General features: G+C 38.8%; 1 protein-coding gene across 4 annotated transcripts in view; it reads right to left on the bottom strand.

Moving 5' to 3' along the window:
• SOS2 (SOS Ras/Rho guanine nucleotide exchange factor 2) overlaps window positions 1-16,086 on the bottom strand; it is a 100,551-nt gene that overhangs the window by 59,314 nt on the left and 25,151 nt on the right. For 2 of the 4 annotated variants that reach the window (XM_082452065.1, XM_082452067.1), the window contains exons 2-5: window positions 13,094-13,219; window positions 10,532-10,663; window positions 9,430-9,594; window positions 2,023-2,100 (exon numbers count right to left, since the gene is read on the bottom strand). In XM_082452065.1, coding sequence (XP_082308191.1) covers window positions 2,023-2,100; window positions 9,430-9,594; window positions 10,532-10,663; window positions 13,094-13,219 — 501 coding nt within the window. The remainder of the gene's footprint in view (window positions 1-2,022; window positions 2,101-9,429; window positions 9,595-10,531; window positions 10,664-13,093; window positions 13,220-16,086) is intronic. The other 2 variants (XM_082452066.1, XM_082452068.1) reach the window with 2 other exon arrangements.

The following is a 16,086-nucleotide window of genomic DNA, read 5'->3' as shown; positions in this document are numbered from 1 at the left end:
TTCAAATAAAACTGGATATGGAGAAATAAATATTTATGAAAATAAGATAAATCTAACAGTGAAATATATATATACATATATGTACACATATACATGTATGTCTGTGTGTATATAAATACAGGTACATACGCACACATAAACATAAAATATATAATAGCAAAAAGAGCACACATTTGGAGAACAACAATCTGAACCAAAATTCCAGTTCTACCACTTACCTGTGATTACAGACAAGTTATTTATTCTTTTGAAAGTCAGATCCCTTATATGTAAAATATAACTGATGAAAGAATTCAATGAAGTAATGGACATAAAACGCATACTATTACATCTGGCAAACAGTAGGCATTCAAAATGGTAGTTCTTTGTCCTACTGTAAGGATGCTTATATGCACTTGAGTAGAGTTTAAAGGAGAAAAGTAAAATGATACGCAAAATACATTAACAGCGTGATGCTTTTCTGATGCATATTTACTACATCAACAACTGCTATTAAGTTCATTTGTTAAAATCAAGCATCCCCTGGGACTTCCCCTGGTGGTCCAGTGGTAAAGAATTTGCCTTACAATGCAGGGGATGCAGGTTCCATCCCTGATCAGGGAACTAAGACCCCACATGCTGCAGGGCAACTAAGCCCGCGTGCCACAACTGCTGAGCTTGCCCGCCTCAACTAGAGCCCACGTGCTCTGGAACCCGTGCACCATAGCTACAGAGCCTGCGTGTCACAACTAGAGAGAGAAAACCTGCGCATCACAACGAAAGATCCCACATGCCTCAATGAAAATCCCGTGTGCCACAACTAAGACCCAACGCAGCCAAAAAAAATAAAAATAAATATAAATAATAAATAAATCTTAAAAAAAAAATCAAGCACCCCACAGATGCTTAAATTGCTATAGTGACAATTTCCCCTTTCAGAAAATAGTAAAGATTGCTACTATGGATTTAAGTCAACCAACAGGCAAGAACTAGCTGTATATCAAAAGCAATAGGGAAAAGGTGACCATACTTTTTAGAATTAAAAATAGTTTAAAAAGAAAAGAAAAATTGGACCTACTTAATTATATACTCCAGACTGACTGAAAACTACTTTCTTAGAGTTTAGGAAAAAAGAAAAGGCACAATCCCAAAAAGGAAGCTCCAGAAAGTAAAACAATTTCAAGGGGATGAGAGGAAATTCTAACAATACAATATGAGATATTCATTCATTCATTCTCAAAAACATCTATTGATCACCAGAAATTGTGCCAGATGTTGGTAAGACACAGCAGTAAGCAAAATAAACATGAACCCTGCCCTCCTGATCTTCTTTTAAATCTAACTCAAAAATATTTCTTAAATCTGGTCAATCCTCTCCATTCCCCTCCACACTTCAAATCAGACTATTAAGCAATCACAACATCTATTAAAAGGTCTTGCAATATGATCTCCCTGCAACTGGTTTCTTCCCAACCCCATTTTCAAAATTATGTTCCTAAAACCAATTTGTGTCATACCCTACCTAAAAACGATACTGGATTTCATTGCTTTCAGCACACAATTCTAATTTCATGAAGATAAAGGCCATTCACAATCTAATCCCAGCCCACTTCCCTAGCCTCATCTCCTGTGATACTTTAAAATCCATCTTCTCCTCATTGCCCCCCCTCCATGAAACTCACCCTCCTGCCATCATCACCTCTGATTCCCAGCCACATTAGACCTTTGAAGAAACCATTGGGGCTGCACAGAGAATTAGCTAATGAAATCTGATTTTAAGCAGACACGCAAAAGAACAGAAGGTATGACACAGAACAGTCTTCTCTTCCCCACCAGAGATATTTTTAAAGTAGTCTGTACTTGCTCTAATTCCTTACTTCTCAAGCTCACTACTCTACTGAAACTGCTCTCACTAATGACCTTTGAATATCTTTTTGTTTTCTCTAGTTATCAACACAGCTGACCAGAACTTCTTAAAACTTTCTCTTCCCTTGGCTTCTCATACACCATTCTGTCAGTGAGGCCTCCTTCTCTACTACTCACCTTCTCCAACATCCACTGCAGGGTTCCATTTTTGGAACTGTTTTGGTCACACAACACCCAAAATCCCGAATGTAAATGCTACAGGAGTCAGGTAGATAATATCATGTTAATACATAAGAAGAGGTGATGGGGAGTGTGGCAAACTAGAAGGTGCATGCACCTAAAGAAGAAAGGCACTGTTCAATGCCAGCTATTCTGTCAGGCCTTTTGATTTTCTTTTTTCAAGAAGAGTCTGGAATCTAGATTTTTATGAAGAATTTTCATATCTGTAAATATAAACAGACTGCAAATAATTCAAAATTTTAAGAAGTAAACCTGGAGTCCCTATTCACTAGCAGGCCACCAGTCTGAAACATCTACTATACTTCCTCCTGAGTGAGCTCATCTTCTTAAACGATGTTCAGCTACTAGATAATAACTCCCTAAACATTTATCTCAGCATCTCTCTGGACCCTAGGCAGGTGTTACCAGAAGCTTGCTAGATATCTCTGTCTGACAAACCTATACATGTACACTCTACTTCAGAATCACTAATCACAGCATCATCTCCTTGGCTTTCATAGCTAGAAAACTTGTCACTACCCTAGACTTAACACTTCTCCAACTTCCACACCAAATCAGTCCCCAAATCCTGTTAACTCCAACTCAGAAACAGCTCTTAAATCTCGTCAGTTCCTTCTATTCTCCTGTCTAGAATGTCTTCTCTTACTTCTCTTTCCTTCCAACTCACATTTATTCATCTGATAAATCCCTAGCCATTTTCATCACTTAGCTAAAATATAATTGTCTTTGTATAGCTTTTCCCAACTCTCCCTGAACTCTATCAAAATCTTTTCCATTGGCTTCAGTCCTCCATTAGCAATCCTCTCTCTTTTCTATATAAGCACCTAACTTATATTGACATTTCTAAGGATAAGAGCCATGATTTCACCTTAAAATCCACAGCATTTGATACACAGTAAATGCACAAAAGATACTTGCTTAAAGAGTATATATGTAGGGCTTCCCTGGTGGCGCAGCGGTTAAGAATCCGTCTGCCAATGCAGGAGACATGGGTTCGAGCTCTGGTCCGGGAAGACCCCACATGCCGCGGAGCAACTAAGCCAATGCGCCACAGCTACTGAGCCTGCGCGCCACAACTACTGAAGCCTGCGTGCCTAGAACCCATGCTGTGCAACAAGAGAAGCCACCGCAATGAGAAGCCCGCTCACCGCAACAGAGTAGCCCCTGCTCGCCGCAACTAGAGAAAGCCCACATGCAGCAACGAAGACCCAACGCAGCCATAAATAAATAAATAAATTGCTATTAAAAAAAAAAAAGAGCATATATGCATTTTATGTTTGTAAACTGTTAGAACTGTAATGAAAGGCTAAAGCCCAAGTGAGTTAAAGATCAGAATAAATGTTAGGACAATAAAAGCATTTTTTGGTCATGTTCACACAAGAATAATAAAGGAGAATTGGTTCTTGGAACAGATGGAGTAATATTACAACAAGAGAAAAAATACAGAAGAACTCAACTTCTATAACATCTGGGCTCACAGAAATAAACTTCTTCAGAGCAGCTCTGTGCTCTCTTACTCTCTCTTGCCTTTCTTAAACATCAATTTTCCTCTTAAGCATGTATGTTCTATTTTTCCAGTCTGAATATCATTTTCCTTAATAGTGACAAGTATATTAGGGGTTGAGCTCTAAAATTCCTTCCTATGACCATCTAACTATTCTCAGCAATCTCTGATGTGCCAGAATACATCATATAGTCAAATGCCTCTTTTATTTTTAAGTGTAGAAAAAAGGTTGGTTCTCAAGTTCTCTATCAAATTATACGACCTTGTCTAGGAAATTACACAGATCCCTAGAAAGCATTTATTTGAATAGTTTATTAAACAGATGGTTTGTGAGCTCTTGAAATAGTGATCACAGGAAATCAGTTTAGATTTACTAAGACCACACCATGTCACACTAATCTCATTAATCCATTCACATGACTAGTCCCACAGATAAAGTCATCTGTATCTTAGCTAAACCTATGACAGTCTCTCATGACAAACTTGGAATCACAGTAGAAAAGGATGGGCAGGGGACTTCCCTGGTGATCCAGTGGTTAAAACTCTGCACTCCCAATGCAGGGGGCCCGGGTTCGATCCCTGCTCAGGGAACTAGATCCAGCATGCCACAACTAAGAGCCCGCATGCGGCAACAAAGATCCCGCGTGCTGCAAGTAAGACCTGGCTCAGCCAAATAAATAAATAAATAAATGTTAAAAAAAAAAGAAAAAAAAGAAAAGAAAAGGATGGGCAAACTACAGCCCATAGGCCACAGTGAGCCTACTGCCCTTTATATAAATAAAGTTTTACTAGAATACAGCCCACACTCGTTGGTTTATGGCTTCCTTTCTGCTACAAAGGCAAAGATGAGTAGTTCTAAGAAAGACGTGTAGCCTACAAAGCCTAAAATATTCAGCCACCCATCTGGTCCTTTACAGGTAAAGTCTGCTGACCCCTGAATTAGACAAAGAGGTAAAACAGTAGCTGATGAAAAGGCCATAGAGAAAAAAAGTGGTAATTTATTAACCTGGAACAATGCCTCGAATAACATACGTGAGAGGGGCTTCCCTGGTGGCGCAGTGGTTGAGAATCTGCTGCCAATGCAGGGGACACGGGTTCGAGCCCTGGTCTGGGAAGATCCCACATGCCGTGGAGCAACTAGACCCGTGAGCCACAATTACTGAGCCTGTGCGTCTGAAGCCTGTGCTCCACAACAAGAGAGGCCACGATAGTGAGAGGCCTGTGCACCGCGATGAAGAGTGGCCCCCACTTGCTGCAACTAGAGAAAGCCCTCGCCCAGAAACGAAGACCCAACACAGCCATAAATAAATAAATAAATAAATAAACAAAATTTAAAAAAAAAATGTTAAGGATGTACCTCACATATCTTATTTAAAAAAACAAAAAGAAAAAAGTGAGAAATCTCATCTCTTAAACTTTTCCAATATTTTTAACAAATAATTCCAACTAAAACAAACTAAGTTTCTCAGACTGGCATATATTACAAAAAGCTGGTATGATATCTACAATGATGAATGACAAAATTCGATTTTTATAATATCTTGATATGCTAGAGCATAGTCTCAGTAACATTACAAAGTTTTATAGAGAAAAACTTGAGTTCAAACTTAGATGAAAAAAATATCAACAGCACAAGCTGTAAGAAATCAAAGATATAAGAGTATCTCATGTGGAAAGTCCCAGGGAACTGAGACATCTGCAAACTCATTAACTAAACAGAGTCATATGTGTGCTCAAAAAAGTTAATGCTGAAATTATAAAAGAACACCATATAGAATAAAGGAGGTGAGCCTTTCACTGTACTGTATTGGTCAGACCAAATCTAGACTGCTGTCTTTAGTTTTAGAAATCACAGTGTAAGAGCAATGCAATAATGAGATCTGAAAATCATGTCACAAAAAGATTGGTTTTCAAAGTCTCAAAAGGTAAAAATTTAGTACATGGAAAAAAGCTTTAAATAACAGAATGACTTATTCTGAAAAACAGTTTGGTCTTATCTAATGCAGTCCAGAAGAGAGACTAGAATAGTGAATGGAATTTAACAGGAAATTCAGATGCAAACTATTGTATATAGTATGGATAAACAACAAGGTCATACTGTAGAGCACAGGGAACTATTGATATATTCAATATCTTGTGATAAACCTGTGTGGATTTGGTCTCGTAATTCTGAGACTGTGTAATTGTTTAGAATTTAACTACTTTCGCCTTTAAAGAGTCATGGAAAAGGTAACTGACTCAGATATGGAATAAAGTCTCTCCTTCCCACAGTCCCTCAATAATCCTGTTTGATTAATCCAAGGCCACTGTTTGAGGGCAGGGGGAGGAATAGGGCAAATAAGGTAGGAATCCCTACACGAGGGTGTGAGGAAAAGCTGAGGGGGCCCATCTCAGCGTGCTAGCTCCTGAGAGGAGTAGGGAGGGTGTTTACTGGGGGGGCGGGGGCTCACAACCTGGCACAAGATGTCAGAGATCATTCAGAGTAAAGAGACTATCCATATGATAGGGCAGCTTGATTCAGGGTGCTGGAGCCCTAGTGGATAAGGAGGGTATTTGCATGGGAAGGTGGTCCAGCAGCAGCAGTGGTGCAACATGGGATTGTCAGAACTTGAGTGGAGTAAGGAGAATGTATACAAAGAAGAAGGGTTTCTATGCCAAAATAGGGTACCTACACCAGCGGGGGGAGAGAGGCCTGCTGGGAGACTGGTCACATACAGAAGGATTGATCAAATAAATAAATATATTAAGAAAAACAGGAGCCAGGTTTCTCACTATCAGATAAGGGAGTTACAAGTGTAAAAAGGGGAGGTAAAAATGAATCCTGTGGTATTGAACGTGGATTGAAGAGATCTGTGAACTTATATAAAGATAGATGAAAAATAAATATAGATGTGTATGTATATATGTATACACACACAAACACACACACACACTCCCTAATTCTGGCCTCTAAGAGACCAGAGCAGTGACACTCCAATTTCAATTAGCTCATCTAGCACCAAGATCTTGGTTTCTAAATACCATTCTCCACTAAAAGGAACCAGGATTTTTTAGAAAACAACTAATTCCAGGCTTGAGCAGCAGGTAAAGAACAAGTTGAACCTGGAGCATCTTGTGTCAAAAGAAAGTGTTCAAGGAATGATAGGGACAGAGGAGCCCAATTGAAGGAACCAGGATTTTTTAGAAAACAACTAATTCCAGGCTTGAGCAGCAGGTAAAGAACAAGTTGAACCTGGAGCATCTTGTGTCAAAATAAAGTGTTCAAAGAATGACAGGGACAGAGAAGCCAAATTGAAGGAGTTCCCATTGGCCAAATGTGAGACAATTTGAATATTAAATAATGAAGTAACAGGTTGTGTTCCACTGAATAAGAATTAATGAGTCCATATTAAAATAAACAAAATAAATAAATTTAAAGTGTGATGAGGAACACGATATTTACATAGCCTTAAAATATTCCACAAAATATTTATTAATTACAAAAGGGAAAGGAGTCCTTTAAAGTAGAGAAGCCTAGAGGACGAACCCTTAATCAAGTGATCAAAGTGACCATCACTAGTAATGGGACACAGTGAAATTGTATGTCGTGTAAGAAAATGCAATGAGAAGAACTCCTATGATATTCCTGCCACAGATCCATAACCTAAATCTTATCAAGAGAAAACATCAGAAAAAACTAAAGGAAGGGGCATTTTAAACATTAACAGGTGTAATCCTTAAAAACGTCAAGGTCATAAAAGTTAAGAGAAGAATGAAGAACTGTTCCAGAATGAACAAGGAGAAAAAAGATACATGACTACTAGACACACACATGATTCTGAACTGGATCATTTTGCTCTAAAGGACATCACCGGGACAAGTGGCAAAACCTGAACGGGGTCTAAGGATTACATAATATAACGTATCCACATTCATTTCCTGGATTTTGATTGTCATACCGTGGTTATACAGGAAAATGTTTTTGTTTGTAGGACACACTAAACTATGTTGGCAACCTACTCTCAAGGGGTTTAGGGCACAGGGGAGCATTTTTATTGTACATACAACTTTTCTAAAAGTCTGAGCTAGAAACAAAGTTAAAAAAAACATGTAATCATTTTTTTCATTTTTTCAGAAGTCAAAATAGAAATAACAAGGAATTTCTACTATAAAATTTAAGTGAAAAATCATTTTTGAGACTACAGCATAGTACAATCACTCTCAATCATAACTGCACATCAGAATCACCTGTGATAGTTTCAAAAATTTTGAAAATACTGAGGCTTAGAGGCCCATCCCAAGCCAAGTAAATCAGCTCTGGGGGTGAATGCAGGCATCAGTATTCTCTACAAGCTTTCTGGTAATTCTGATGTGCAAAGTGGAGAACCACTGGCATGTGCCAGGTCCTGGGGTAATTCACCCTTAGAGGTACCTAGTTCAGGTACCTTCTCTATGAAATGTCCCTGGTCCCCCCTTTGCCAGAGTTAATCACTTTCTCCACCACCTTTGATTTATTTGTAAAATAGTTTTAATTACATTGTGCTGCAATTATTTGGTTATAATACTTTTTTTTTTTTTAATTTATTTATTTATTTATTTTGGGGTGTGTTGGGTCTTCGCTTCTGTGCGAGGGCTTTCTCTAGTTGTGGCAAGCGGGGGCCACTCTTCATCGCGGTGCGCGGGCCTCTCACTGTCGCGGCCTCTTGTTGCGGAGCACAGGCTCCAGATGCGCAGGCTCAGTAGTTGTGGCTCACGGGCCCATTTGCTCCGCGGCATGTGGGATCTTCCCAGACCAGGGCTCGAACCCGTGTCCCCTGCATTGGCAGGCAGATTCTCAACCACTGCACCACCAGGGAAGCCCTGGTTATAATACTTTTATCTCCCACTAAAATAAACTCCTTCTAACACAGGGATTGCTGATTTGTTCACTGTTGTATTTTCAATGCTCAGGACAGTCACTGACACATAAGAGGTACTCAAAAATGTTGATTTAAAAAGAAAAAAAAGGAGGGAAAGTGGAAAGGGAAGAAAAGGAGGAGAGAGGAAAAGAAAGAAAAGACTCAATTTCTTTCCTCAGTAGCTTACAGCCAGGAAGAAAGAAGATAAGTAACAAAAAATTATCGAAAGGAAGTAACTTTGGCATTGCAAACTCTTCTTCTCTCTACCTGTGCCCCATGACCCATGTTGTGAAATCAAAGCATGTTTTTCAAAATTACTTCTTAAACTTAAATATATCTAAATATTCTGTATTTATTCTCTTTCTTAAAATACAAAACTCAGGGCTTCCCTGGTGGCGCAGTGGTTGAGAATCTGCCTGCTAATGCAGGGGACACGGGTTCGAGCCCTGGTCTGGGAAGATCCCACATGCCGCGGAGCAACTACGCCCGTGAGCCACAACTACTGAGCCTGTGCGTCTGGCGCCTGTGCTCTGCAACAAGAGAGGCCGCGATAGTGAGAGGCCCGCGCACCGCAATGAAGAGTGGCCCCCGCTTGCCACAACTAGAGAAAGCCCTTGCACAGAAACGAAGACCCAACACAGCCAAAAATAAATAAATAAATAAATCATTCCTTAAAAAAAAAAAAAAAAATACAAAACTCAAACTACTTTTCTTAAACTGGTTTGAGGCTTTGGATGTTTTTTCCTATAGGTAAAAAATTCTTGCTGGAAAAAAGATTCTCACCCTGTCACATGCTAAAAAACCTGAAAATATCATTGTTAGTCTGTGAAGCCACCATTTTTCTGTCTTCCAACACCAGGAACTATAAAAATCACTAATATAATCATGTATTAAAAAACAGAGGTATAAGTGACAAATAGTCTCTATCATTCAGGTTAAGTTTAAATACCTTTTAACACTTACCTTATCTGCACACATTGACACTTTAATGTCCTGTTGGGATATTTCATAATGTCGGATATTAAAAACATAATTACCAGCCAATTTCAAAATATCAGCTGAGATATACTCTAGTACCGCCACAATATATAGGGACACATGGTAGTCCACTTTGTACCCTAAAACTTCCTGTGGAAAAAATAAACAATTTAATTCCAAAAAATGGCAGCACTGTCAAGTAGCAGTTAAGCACTTAAAAATTTTATTTAACATTCTTGCTTATAAAGAACTTTCTATAAACCAAATGTCTAAACTCAAAGGTACCACAGGATATAAAATGAGCTGTTGGCTCAGTATCAGGGTTTCTTTTTCTCTCTCTCTTTTTTAAAGAGACACCTAAACTAACAAATCTGCCTTTAGTATCAAACAAGAAGAGATGGTTGATTCTAAGACAGAAATCTTGGACTGGACTTCCCTGAAAACCTCTTGATACATTATCCGAAACCCATCTGACAAGTATCTGCTATCTTCAAGGATCTTGCTTTAATTAATATCCCCAAATTACAATGGTTTTTACTAAGTGGAGGATGTGTGTATGTGTGTGTGTGTTGGGTTGGGGGAGGGGGAGTCTTGAAATTTCTACCAAATGGTATTCAAATCCATGTACGCCAATTATTTTCTATAGACTAAATAATATTCCCTAGACAACTTTTCCAACGTACAGAAAAATATCTGTGATAAATACAGATTAATTTAAAAACAGTTCTGAACTCACAGGAGCTTTTGCATTATATATTTTATTAATCAACAAATAGCTGGAAGTCAATCAGGGGTAGCAATCATTAGAAGATGCCACAAAGATGCATTATTTCTTATCATTAACCTTTAATATTATTTGAAAAGCAATCTGATTTCATCAAAGCATACTTCTTTTTGTTTTGTACACATATTAAGAAACATATATATGTATGTATGTGTATAAACAAGTGTACACACATTCAAGTGCACATACACAATAAGACCATGCTATATAAATACACAAATACTATATAAAGTATTATTTGTTAAAAATAACCTCCCCAATGTTTTTTTGTGTGTTTTTTGTTTGTTTGCTTGTTTGTTCTACCTTCAATGAAGGATGGATTTTGTCCACAGGCAGTAAGAGAGGATTTCTCCGTTTTCGTTTCTCTATGGCAGACTGTGCATCAGCAATAGCCCATTTATCAATTGGATGAGGAAAGGTCTTTTGAACTCGTTCCTGTTCAGATCACAGCAGAACTACTGTTAATAGAAGTGCTCATAAACAGAAAATTCACACAAAATTAAACTTTATCATCATCCATAACACCAGCAGTTAATAGTAACGTAACATATTCTGATTCCTGCAATAAATGAAATTTGTTTAAAAAAAAAAAGATCAACATGCTATCAAGATTTTTCCACATAATTCCCATGGGTGAGGAAAAAGGTGAAGTTTAAACAGAAAGCTTTAAGTGTAAGCATAATTAAGATAAAATGGAAAAAGGAAAAAGTAATAATATTAGGGGAGATTAAAGCAAACATGAAATACTCTATCAGTGATTTTAAGGTCAAGGTTTCTAGGGTTAAAACTGTTTACCTAGCAGAAGTTAACTCATTATTAATAATTATTATGCAGTCTCTCTCCTGCTAATCTCAGAGCTTTATAGAGAAGAATTTTAAAAGAAGAAATATCATGTACCTCTTAAAGGATCAAGTGTGTGGCAGAGCTCAGAAAGGTTTAAAGAAATGTATCTCTTGGCAAAAACAATCCAAGCCTTTTATGTTACTATTTTGTTCATCTAATCTTAAATATAACCAGTAATTGGCATGAATAATGAGAAGTAATGATAGCTGAATGAAACTCCAATTTAGCAGGATTTCCTATTTTTAAAATTATATTCTCAGCTTCTAACATATTTAGCTTCTGAAAAGTATACTTTTATTATATTTACTTATGTCCAATTCTTACAGCAGAGAACAGGGAAACAAATGCTTTAATTCCCAGAGTCCCTGAAAATCTTAATAGATTACTCCAAATTAAGATTATCCTTTACACTGGAAGTTGTTGCCTTGTTATAGAAACAATCTTCAAAAGAAAGGTGATATAAACAGTATAATGCCAAAGTAACTTTTAAAAGCTATACTGACAGATATTTCTAAAAAGCTAGAAATACTCCCATGCAACTGAGCCAAAACAAATATTTCAGCACTGAATTCCACACGATCTTTTAGAGGTATATATATGTATATATATTTTTTAATCAATGAGTAAAATGTTTATTCTATACTAGTCCTTTATTGAGGTAATATTTATATGCAGTAAAATGCACAGATCTTAAGTGCACCATTGAATGAGTTTTGAAAAATGCTTACACCTGTGTAACCATCACCCTAATCAAGATTACAGAAAATTTCTATCATCTTAATCTCACCCTTCATAGGCAGCCAGCAGCCACAATCCTGATTTCTATCACCATTACTTTTAGCTATTTCTGATCTTCATATAACTGGAATCATATAACACATACTCTCTGGGGTATGTCTCATTTTGCTCTATATGATATCTGTGGATTGTAGCTATGTTATTGCGTATATCAATAGTTCATTCTTTCATTTTACAACACTACTAAGTAGTATTCCATTTTATGAATCTATCACAATTTGTTTTCCCATTCTCTTGTAGATGGAAATTTTAGTTGTTTCTAATTTTTGCCTATTATGAATAAAACTGCTTGGATATTCATGTAAAAGTCTCTTTTGTGAAGATATATTTCCATTTCTCTAGGGTTAAATACCCAGGGGTAAAATTGCTGGGTCATAGGCTAGATATATATTTAACTATAAGAAACTGCAAAACAATTTTTCAAAGTACTTATGCCATTTTATACTCCCACTAGCAATGTATAAGAGTTCTAGTTGCTCTACATCTCATCAATATTCCAAGTTATCAGTCTTTAATTTTATCCCTTTTAGTGGGTGTGAAATAGTATCTCATCATAGTTTTAATCTCTATTTCCCTGATGAATTATGAGTTTGAGTACCTTTTCATATGCTTATTGGCCATAAGTATATCTTCTTTTATGAAGTGTCTGATCAAGATTTTTGCCCACTTGGGTGAGCAGGGTATCTTTTTATTACTGACTTGTAGGAGTTTTTGTTTGTTTGTTTGTTTGTTTTAACATATTCTGGATACAAGCCCTTTGTAAGGAATACATATTGAAACATTTTCTCCTAGTCTGTGACTTATACCTTTTTTATTTTCACATCAATTTTATTTTTTGATATTTACAGTGTTTTGAGTCCTCTGTAAAAAAACATTTAACACTAGCTTATATTCTCCTGCATTTTCTTCTAGAAACTTTACAGTTTCAGCATTTATGTTTAAGACTATAATATATCTTGAACTAATTTTTGTGTGAGATAGTTTTCAAGGGTTTTTCCCACCATAAATTTATCCAGTTGTTTTAGCACTTTTTTTGCTGAAAAACTTTCCTTTCCTCATCGAATTGCCTTGACATCTTTGACAAGAATGAACTGACCATATATCCCCCATTATGATTTCAATGGTTTTAGCTTCCATAATAATTTAGAATGATATAGATTTAGATATAAAAATTAATTTGTACAGTGGTTCAATGACTTTTTGAAATAACAAGATAATTTTTACCTCCACATCTTGAACAGTCCTTGGTTGGGCCATGCATAATTTATTAAGCAGCTGAAAAATCAGCTCTTCAATATAATAGAGAGACTCTTCATTAGCTGAGAGATTGGGATGTACTTGCTCCTGAACCTTTAAAAAAAAAAAGTTCTCAATTTAAGTACAGGCAAAATGATATTTATTAAACAAAAGTCAGAGAATCTTATATATAATTTATAGTATTTTACCAGAATGGTCACTCAAATACAGATATAAAACACAAAAAATGAAGAAAAACTGTATTTGTTGGTCTCTGTAAACTCTTAACTCAGAGTAGTGGTTCTTAATCTTTTCTAGACTCTGAAAATCAGCTGAAAGCCACTGGCCCCTCTCATCCTTACCACCAAAAAAGCATATGCACATAAAATATTCTATACAATTTCAAAGGAAGCATGGATACCCTGAAGTTAATTAATAAACCTACTATGTACCAAGATCCCAATCAGGGAAGACATCAATCACTCTCACAAAAGTCCTGAGGCTGCTAAATTTCTGTGATAAGAGGAGAGGCAGCCATCTGTGATAACCTACGTGATAACCTTGTACAAGGTTTGGGTTTTGCCCTTCCTGTGACAATTATAATCCTAATGTCTTCTCTCCCCTTTGAGTAGAGCTACTGCAGTGCCTCAGTGGCTTGCCTACAGGCTTCAGTGGATTACATGTGACAGTGAAGCCCAGGTGCTGGGGGTGGGGTGGAGGAAGCTGTCAGCTACGTGTAGGCCGGTGGTGGAGCTGAAGGCACAATCTGTCTGCCCTGTCCCTGCTTCCCCACGGAGGTCGGGCAGAGATGCCCTGCTCCAAGTTGCATTTTCCCTTCCCCAGAAACAATGCCATTCTTGCTCCCATTCCTCCACATCCCCCTCTGGCTCAGGTGAAAGCCATGCCACTCTGTTTACAGATAAAAAGTTCAGGTGCTTTTGGCCACTGGTCTTGGATCTGCCTTCTCTTTCCAGTGGTGAGATCCCACTCCAGAGGCGTTTTCTGAGAAAGGTGGTTGGGGCTGGTGGCTATCACTGAAAAGTGACGCCAGTGCTGTACCGCCTAAGTGAGTCAGATGCTGCTCTGCAGGCTGGGCATGGTATCAACCAACCCCACTCCCCCAGGTAGGCAAGGCGCAGGACCCTCTTCACTTGGCCTGCCGACTCCATTACAAAACCATTTTCCTACAGTTCAAAAGCAAGCCACCCCCACCCCTTGCCCTTGTCCAAAGGGCAGAGCATTTTAGTAAGATCTACTTTGTACATCTCTAGCAATAGTTAAGTCCCTGACGTTGGGGCCAAATTCTTATTGTGAGACATACATATCCATCCGGCCTTCCCCAACTGTTCCTCCCAAATCTACTTTCGCTTTGGATCTGGGCCGGGTACCAAACAGAAGACTCTTTTTTGATCATCAGCTACTGCTTGAAGCCTGTTTTCTACAAGGACTCCAAAGGCTGAAGTCTCCCAGGGCACAACATGAGGACAAATTTCTCATCAGATAAACGTGGGCTCAAGGAGCTTTCCTTTGTTAGTATCTTCCTCAGACCCTGTTTTCCCACTGTATTCCTCTGACCCCCTTTTCAGTCAACAGGTGAAGTTCTCCCAGCCCATAGAGGCAGTAACATCATCTTTTGCGTCTCCTCTCCTTTGGCCATCTTGGGAAGCAAAATATTATTTTTTAGCCCAGGCTTCACAGCCACTCTTCGTGGGCAGCCCCCAACTGGACTCCAGACCCTGGCCTAGGTGAAGTCAGAGGCTTTCTGACAGATTTCTGAATGGATATTACAGGGATGGAGGGGCTCCCCAACCTGCTGTAGGGAATAGCCTGAGAAGACATGTGTTTGGAATCTTAATATTTTGGCACATGGCTATGTCCATTTTAAGATCTCTGGTGGGTTTGAGATATTTAGGTGTGGATTAAAGGGACAAGGTGTCTTTTTCTTAGCTAAAGTGTTCAAATACTGTTTTGAACAGTGACAGCTATTCCTTATTGCCAGCCCTTCTGGGCATCTCACCGCCACACCACCTTCTCTAGTGTTAACAGGATCTCTGGTCTTAGAAGCCTGCCTTCAGTTCCGAGCTACCCCAAGTAACTGACTGGCCTTGGTACTGGCTGCAACCTTGTTAGAACCACACAGGTTCCACCCTCACCTGGCCGGCCTGGTTACTTGGGCCAGTGGGTGCAAGTGACCCTTCCAAGGAACAGGTGTTGATGACTTCAGCATTCAGGGACCCTTTGTGTTTCCCCTTACCTAGAACCCTTAGACTATTCCTTCTATTCTCTTCTCCCTGGAAGCCTCTTTCCAAGAGCCCTATTTTTTAGAGCTGAACTGCACAGATTATAGCTGCTATCATATTTAGTCAAGGAAGAGAGAAAGAAGGCTCTCAGGCACTAACTTTCAACTTCTCTCAAGCCAAACCAGTTTAAAATGGAAACTCTAGCAGAATGAACTGGATTTCCATTTTCTCATGTCTACCTGTCTTCCCCCTATACTCTAAAGTTACCTGTTTCTAGCAAAATAGAAGGGAAGGAGAGGCACGCCTAGCAATACTTCCCCCCTCCTCCCCCATGCCCTTCTTTGAAGGCCTCAGCTCAGCTGTTCAGGCCACATCTCTCCTCCCCAAGCTCTTCTGGCTCAGCTCCGTATCCAGCATCCTGAATATTCCTCAGCAGATTCATCTTGTGGGCTCAGATTCCGGATTCTCAGTTGAAGACAAGGAGCCAGATTCTCCAGCTCCCTGCAGGCACCGCAGGAACACTTAGGGAGAGGAGGCTGGCTGGGGGCCTAGGAATGTATGTGCCTGTCTGCCTCCCTGGCAGGCTGGGGAAGGGTGCAAGGCTCAGCGCGCTGAACCACAGGAAAGGCTCACAACCAGTAGCAGTATCTTCCAGGTAGGACTATCCTGGAAATAAGTGCGTGTGAGATTGAGAAATTTCTCAGAGTAGGTTTTTTCCACAGCTGTTGTAGGATTGCACAT

The sequence above is a fragment of the Balaenoptera physalus genome, assembly GCF_965194825.1.
Source record: "Balaenoptera physalus genome assembly, chromosome: 2".
NCBI lineage: Eukaryota > Metazoa > Chordata > Mammalia > Artiodactyla > Balaenopteridae > Balaenoptera > Balaenoptera physalus.
This window is presented reverse-complemented; position numbering and strand designations above follow the sequence as displayed.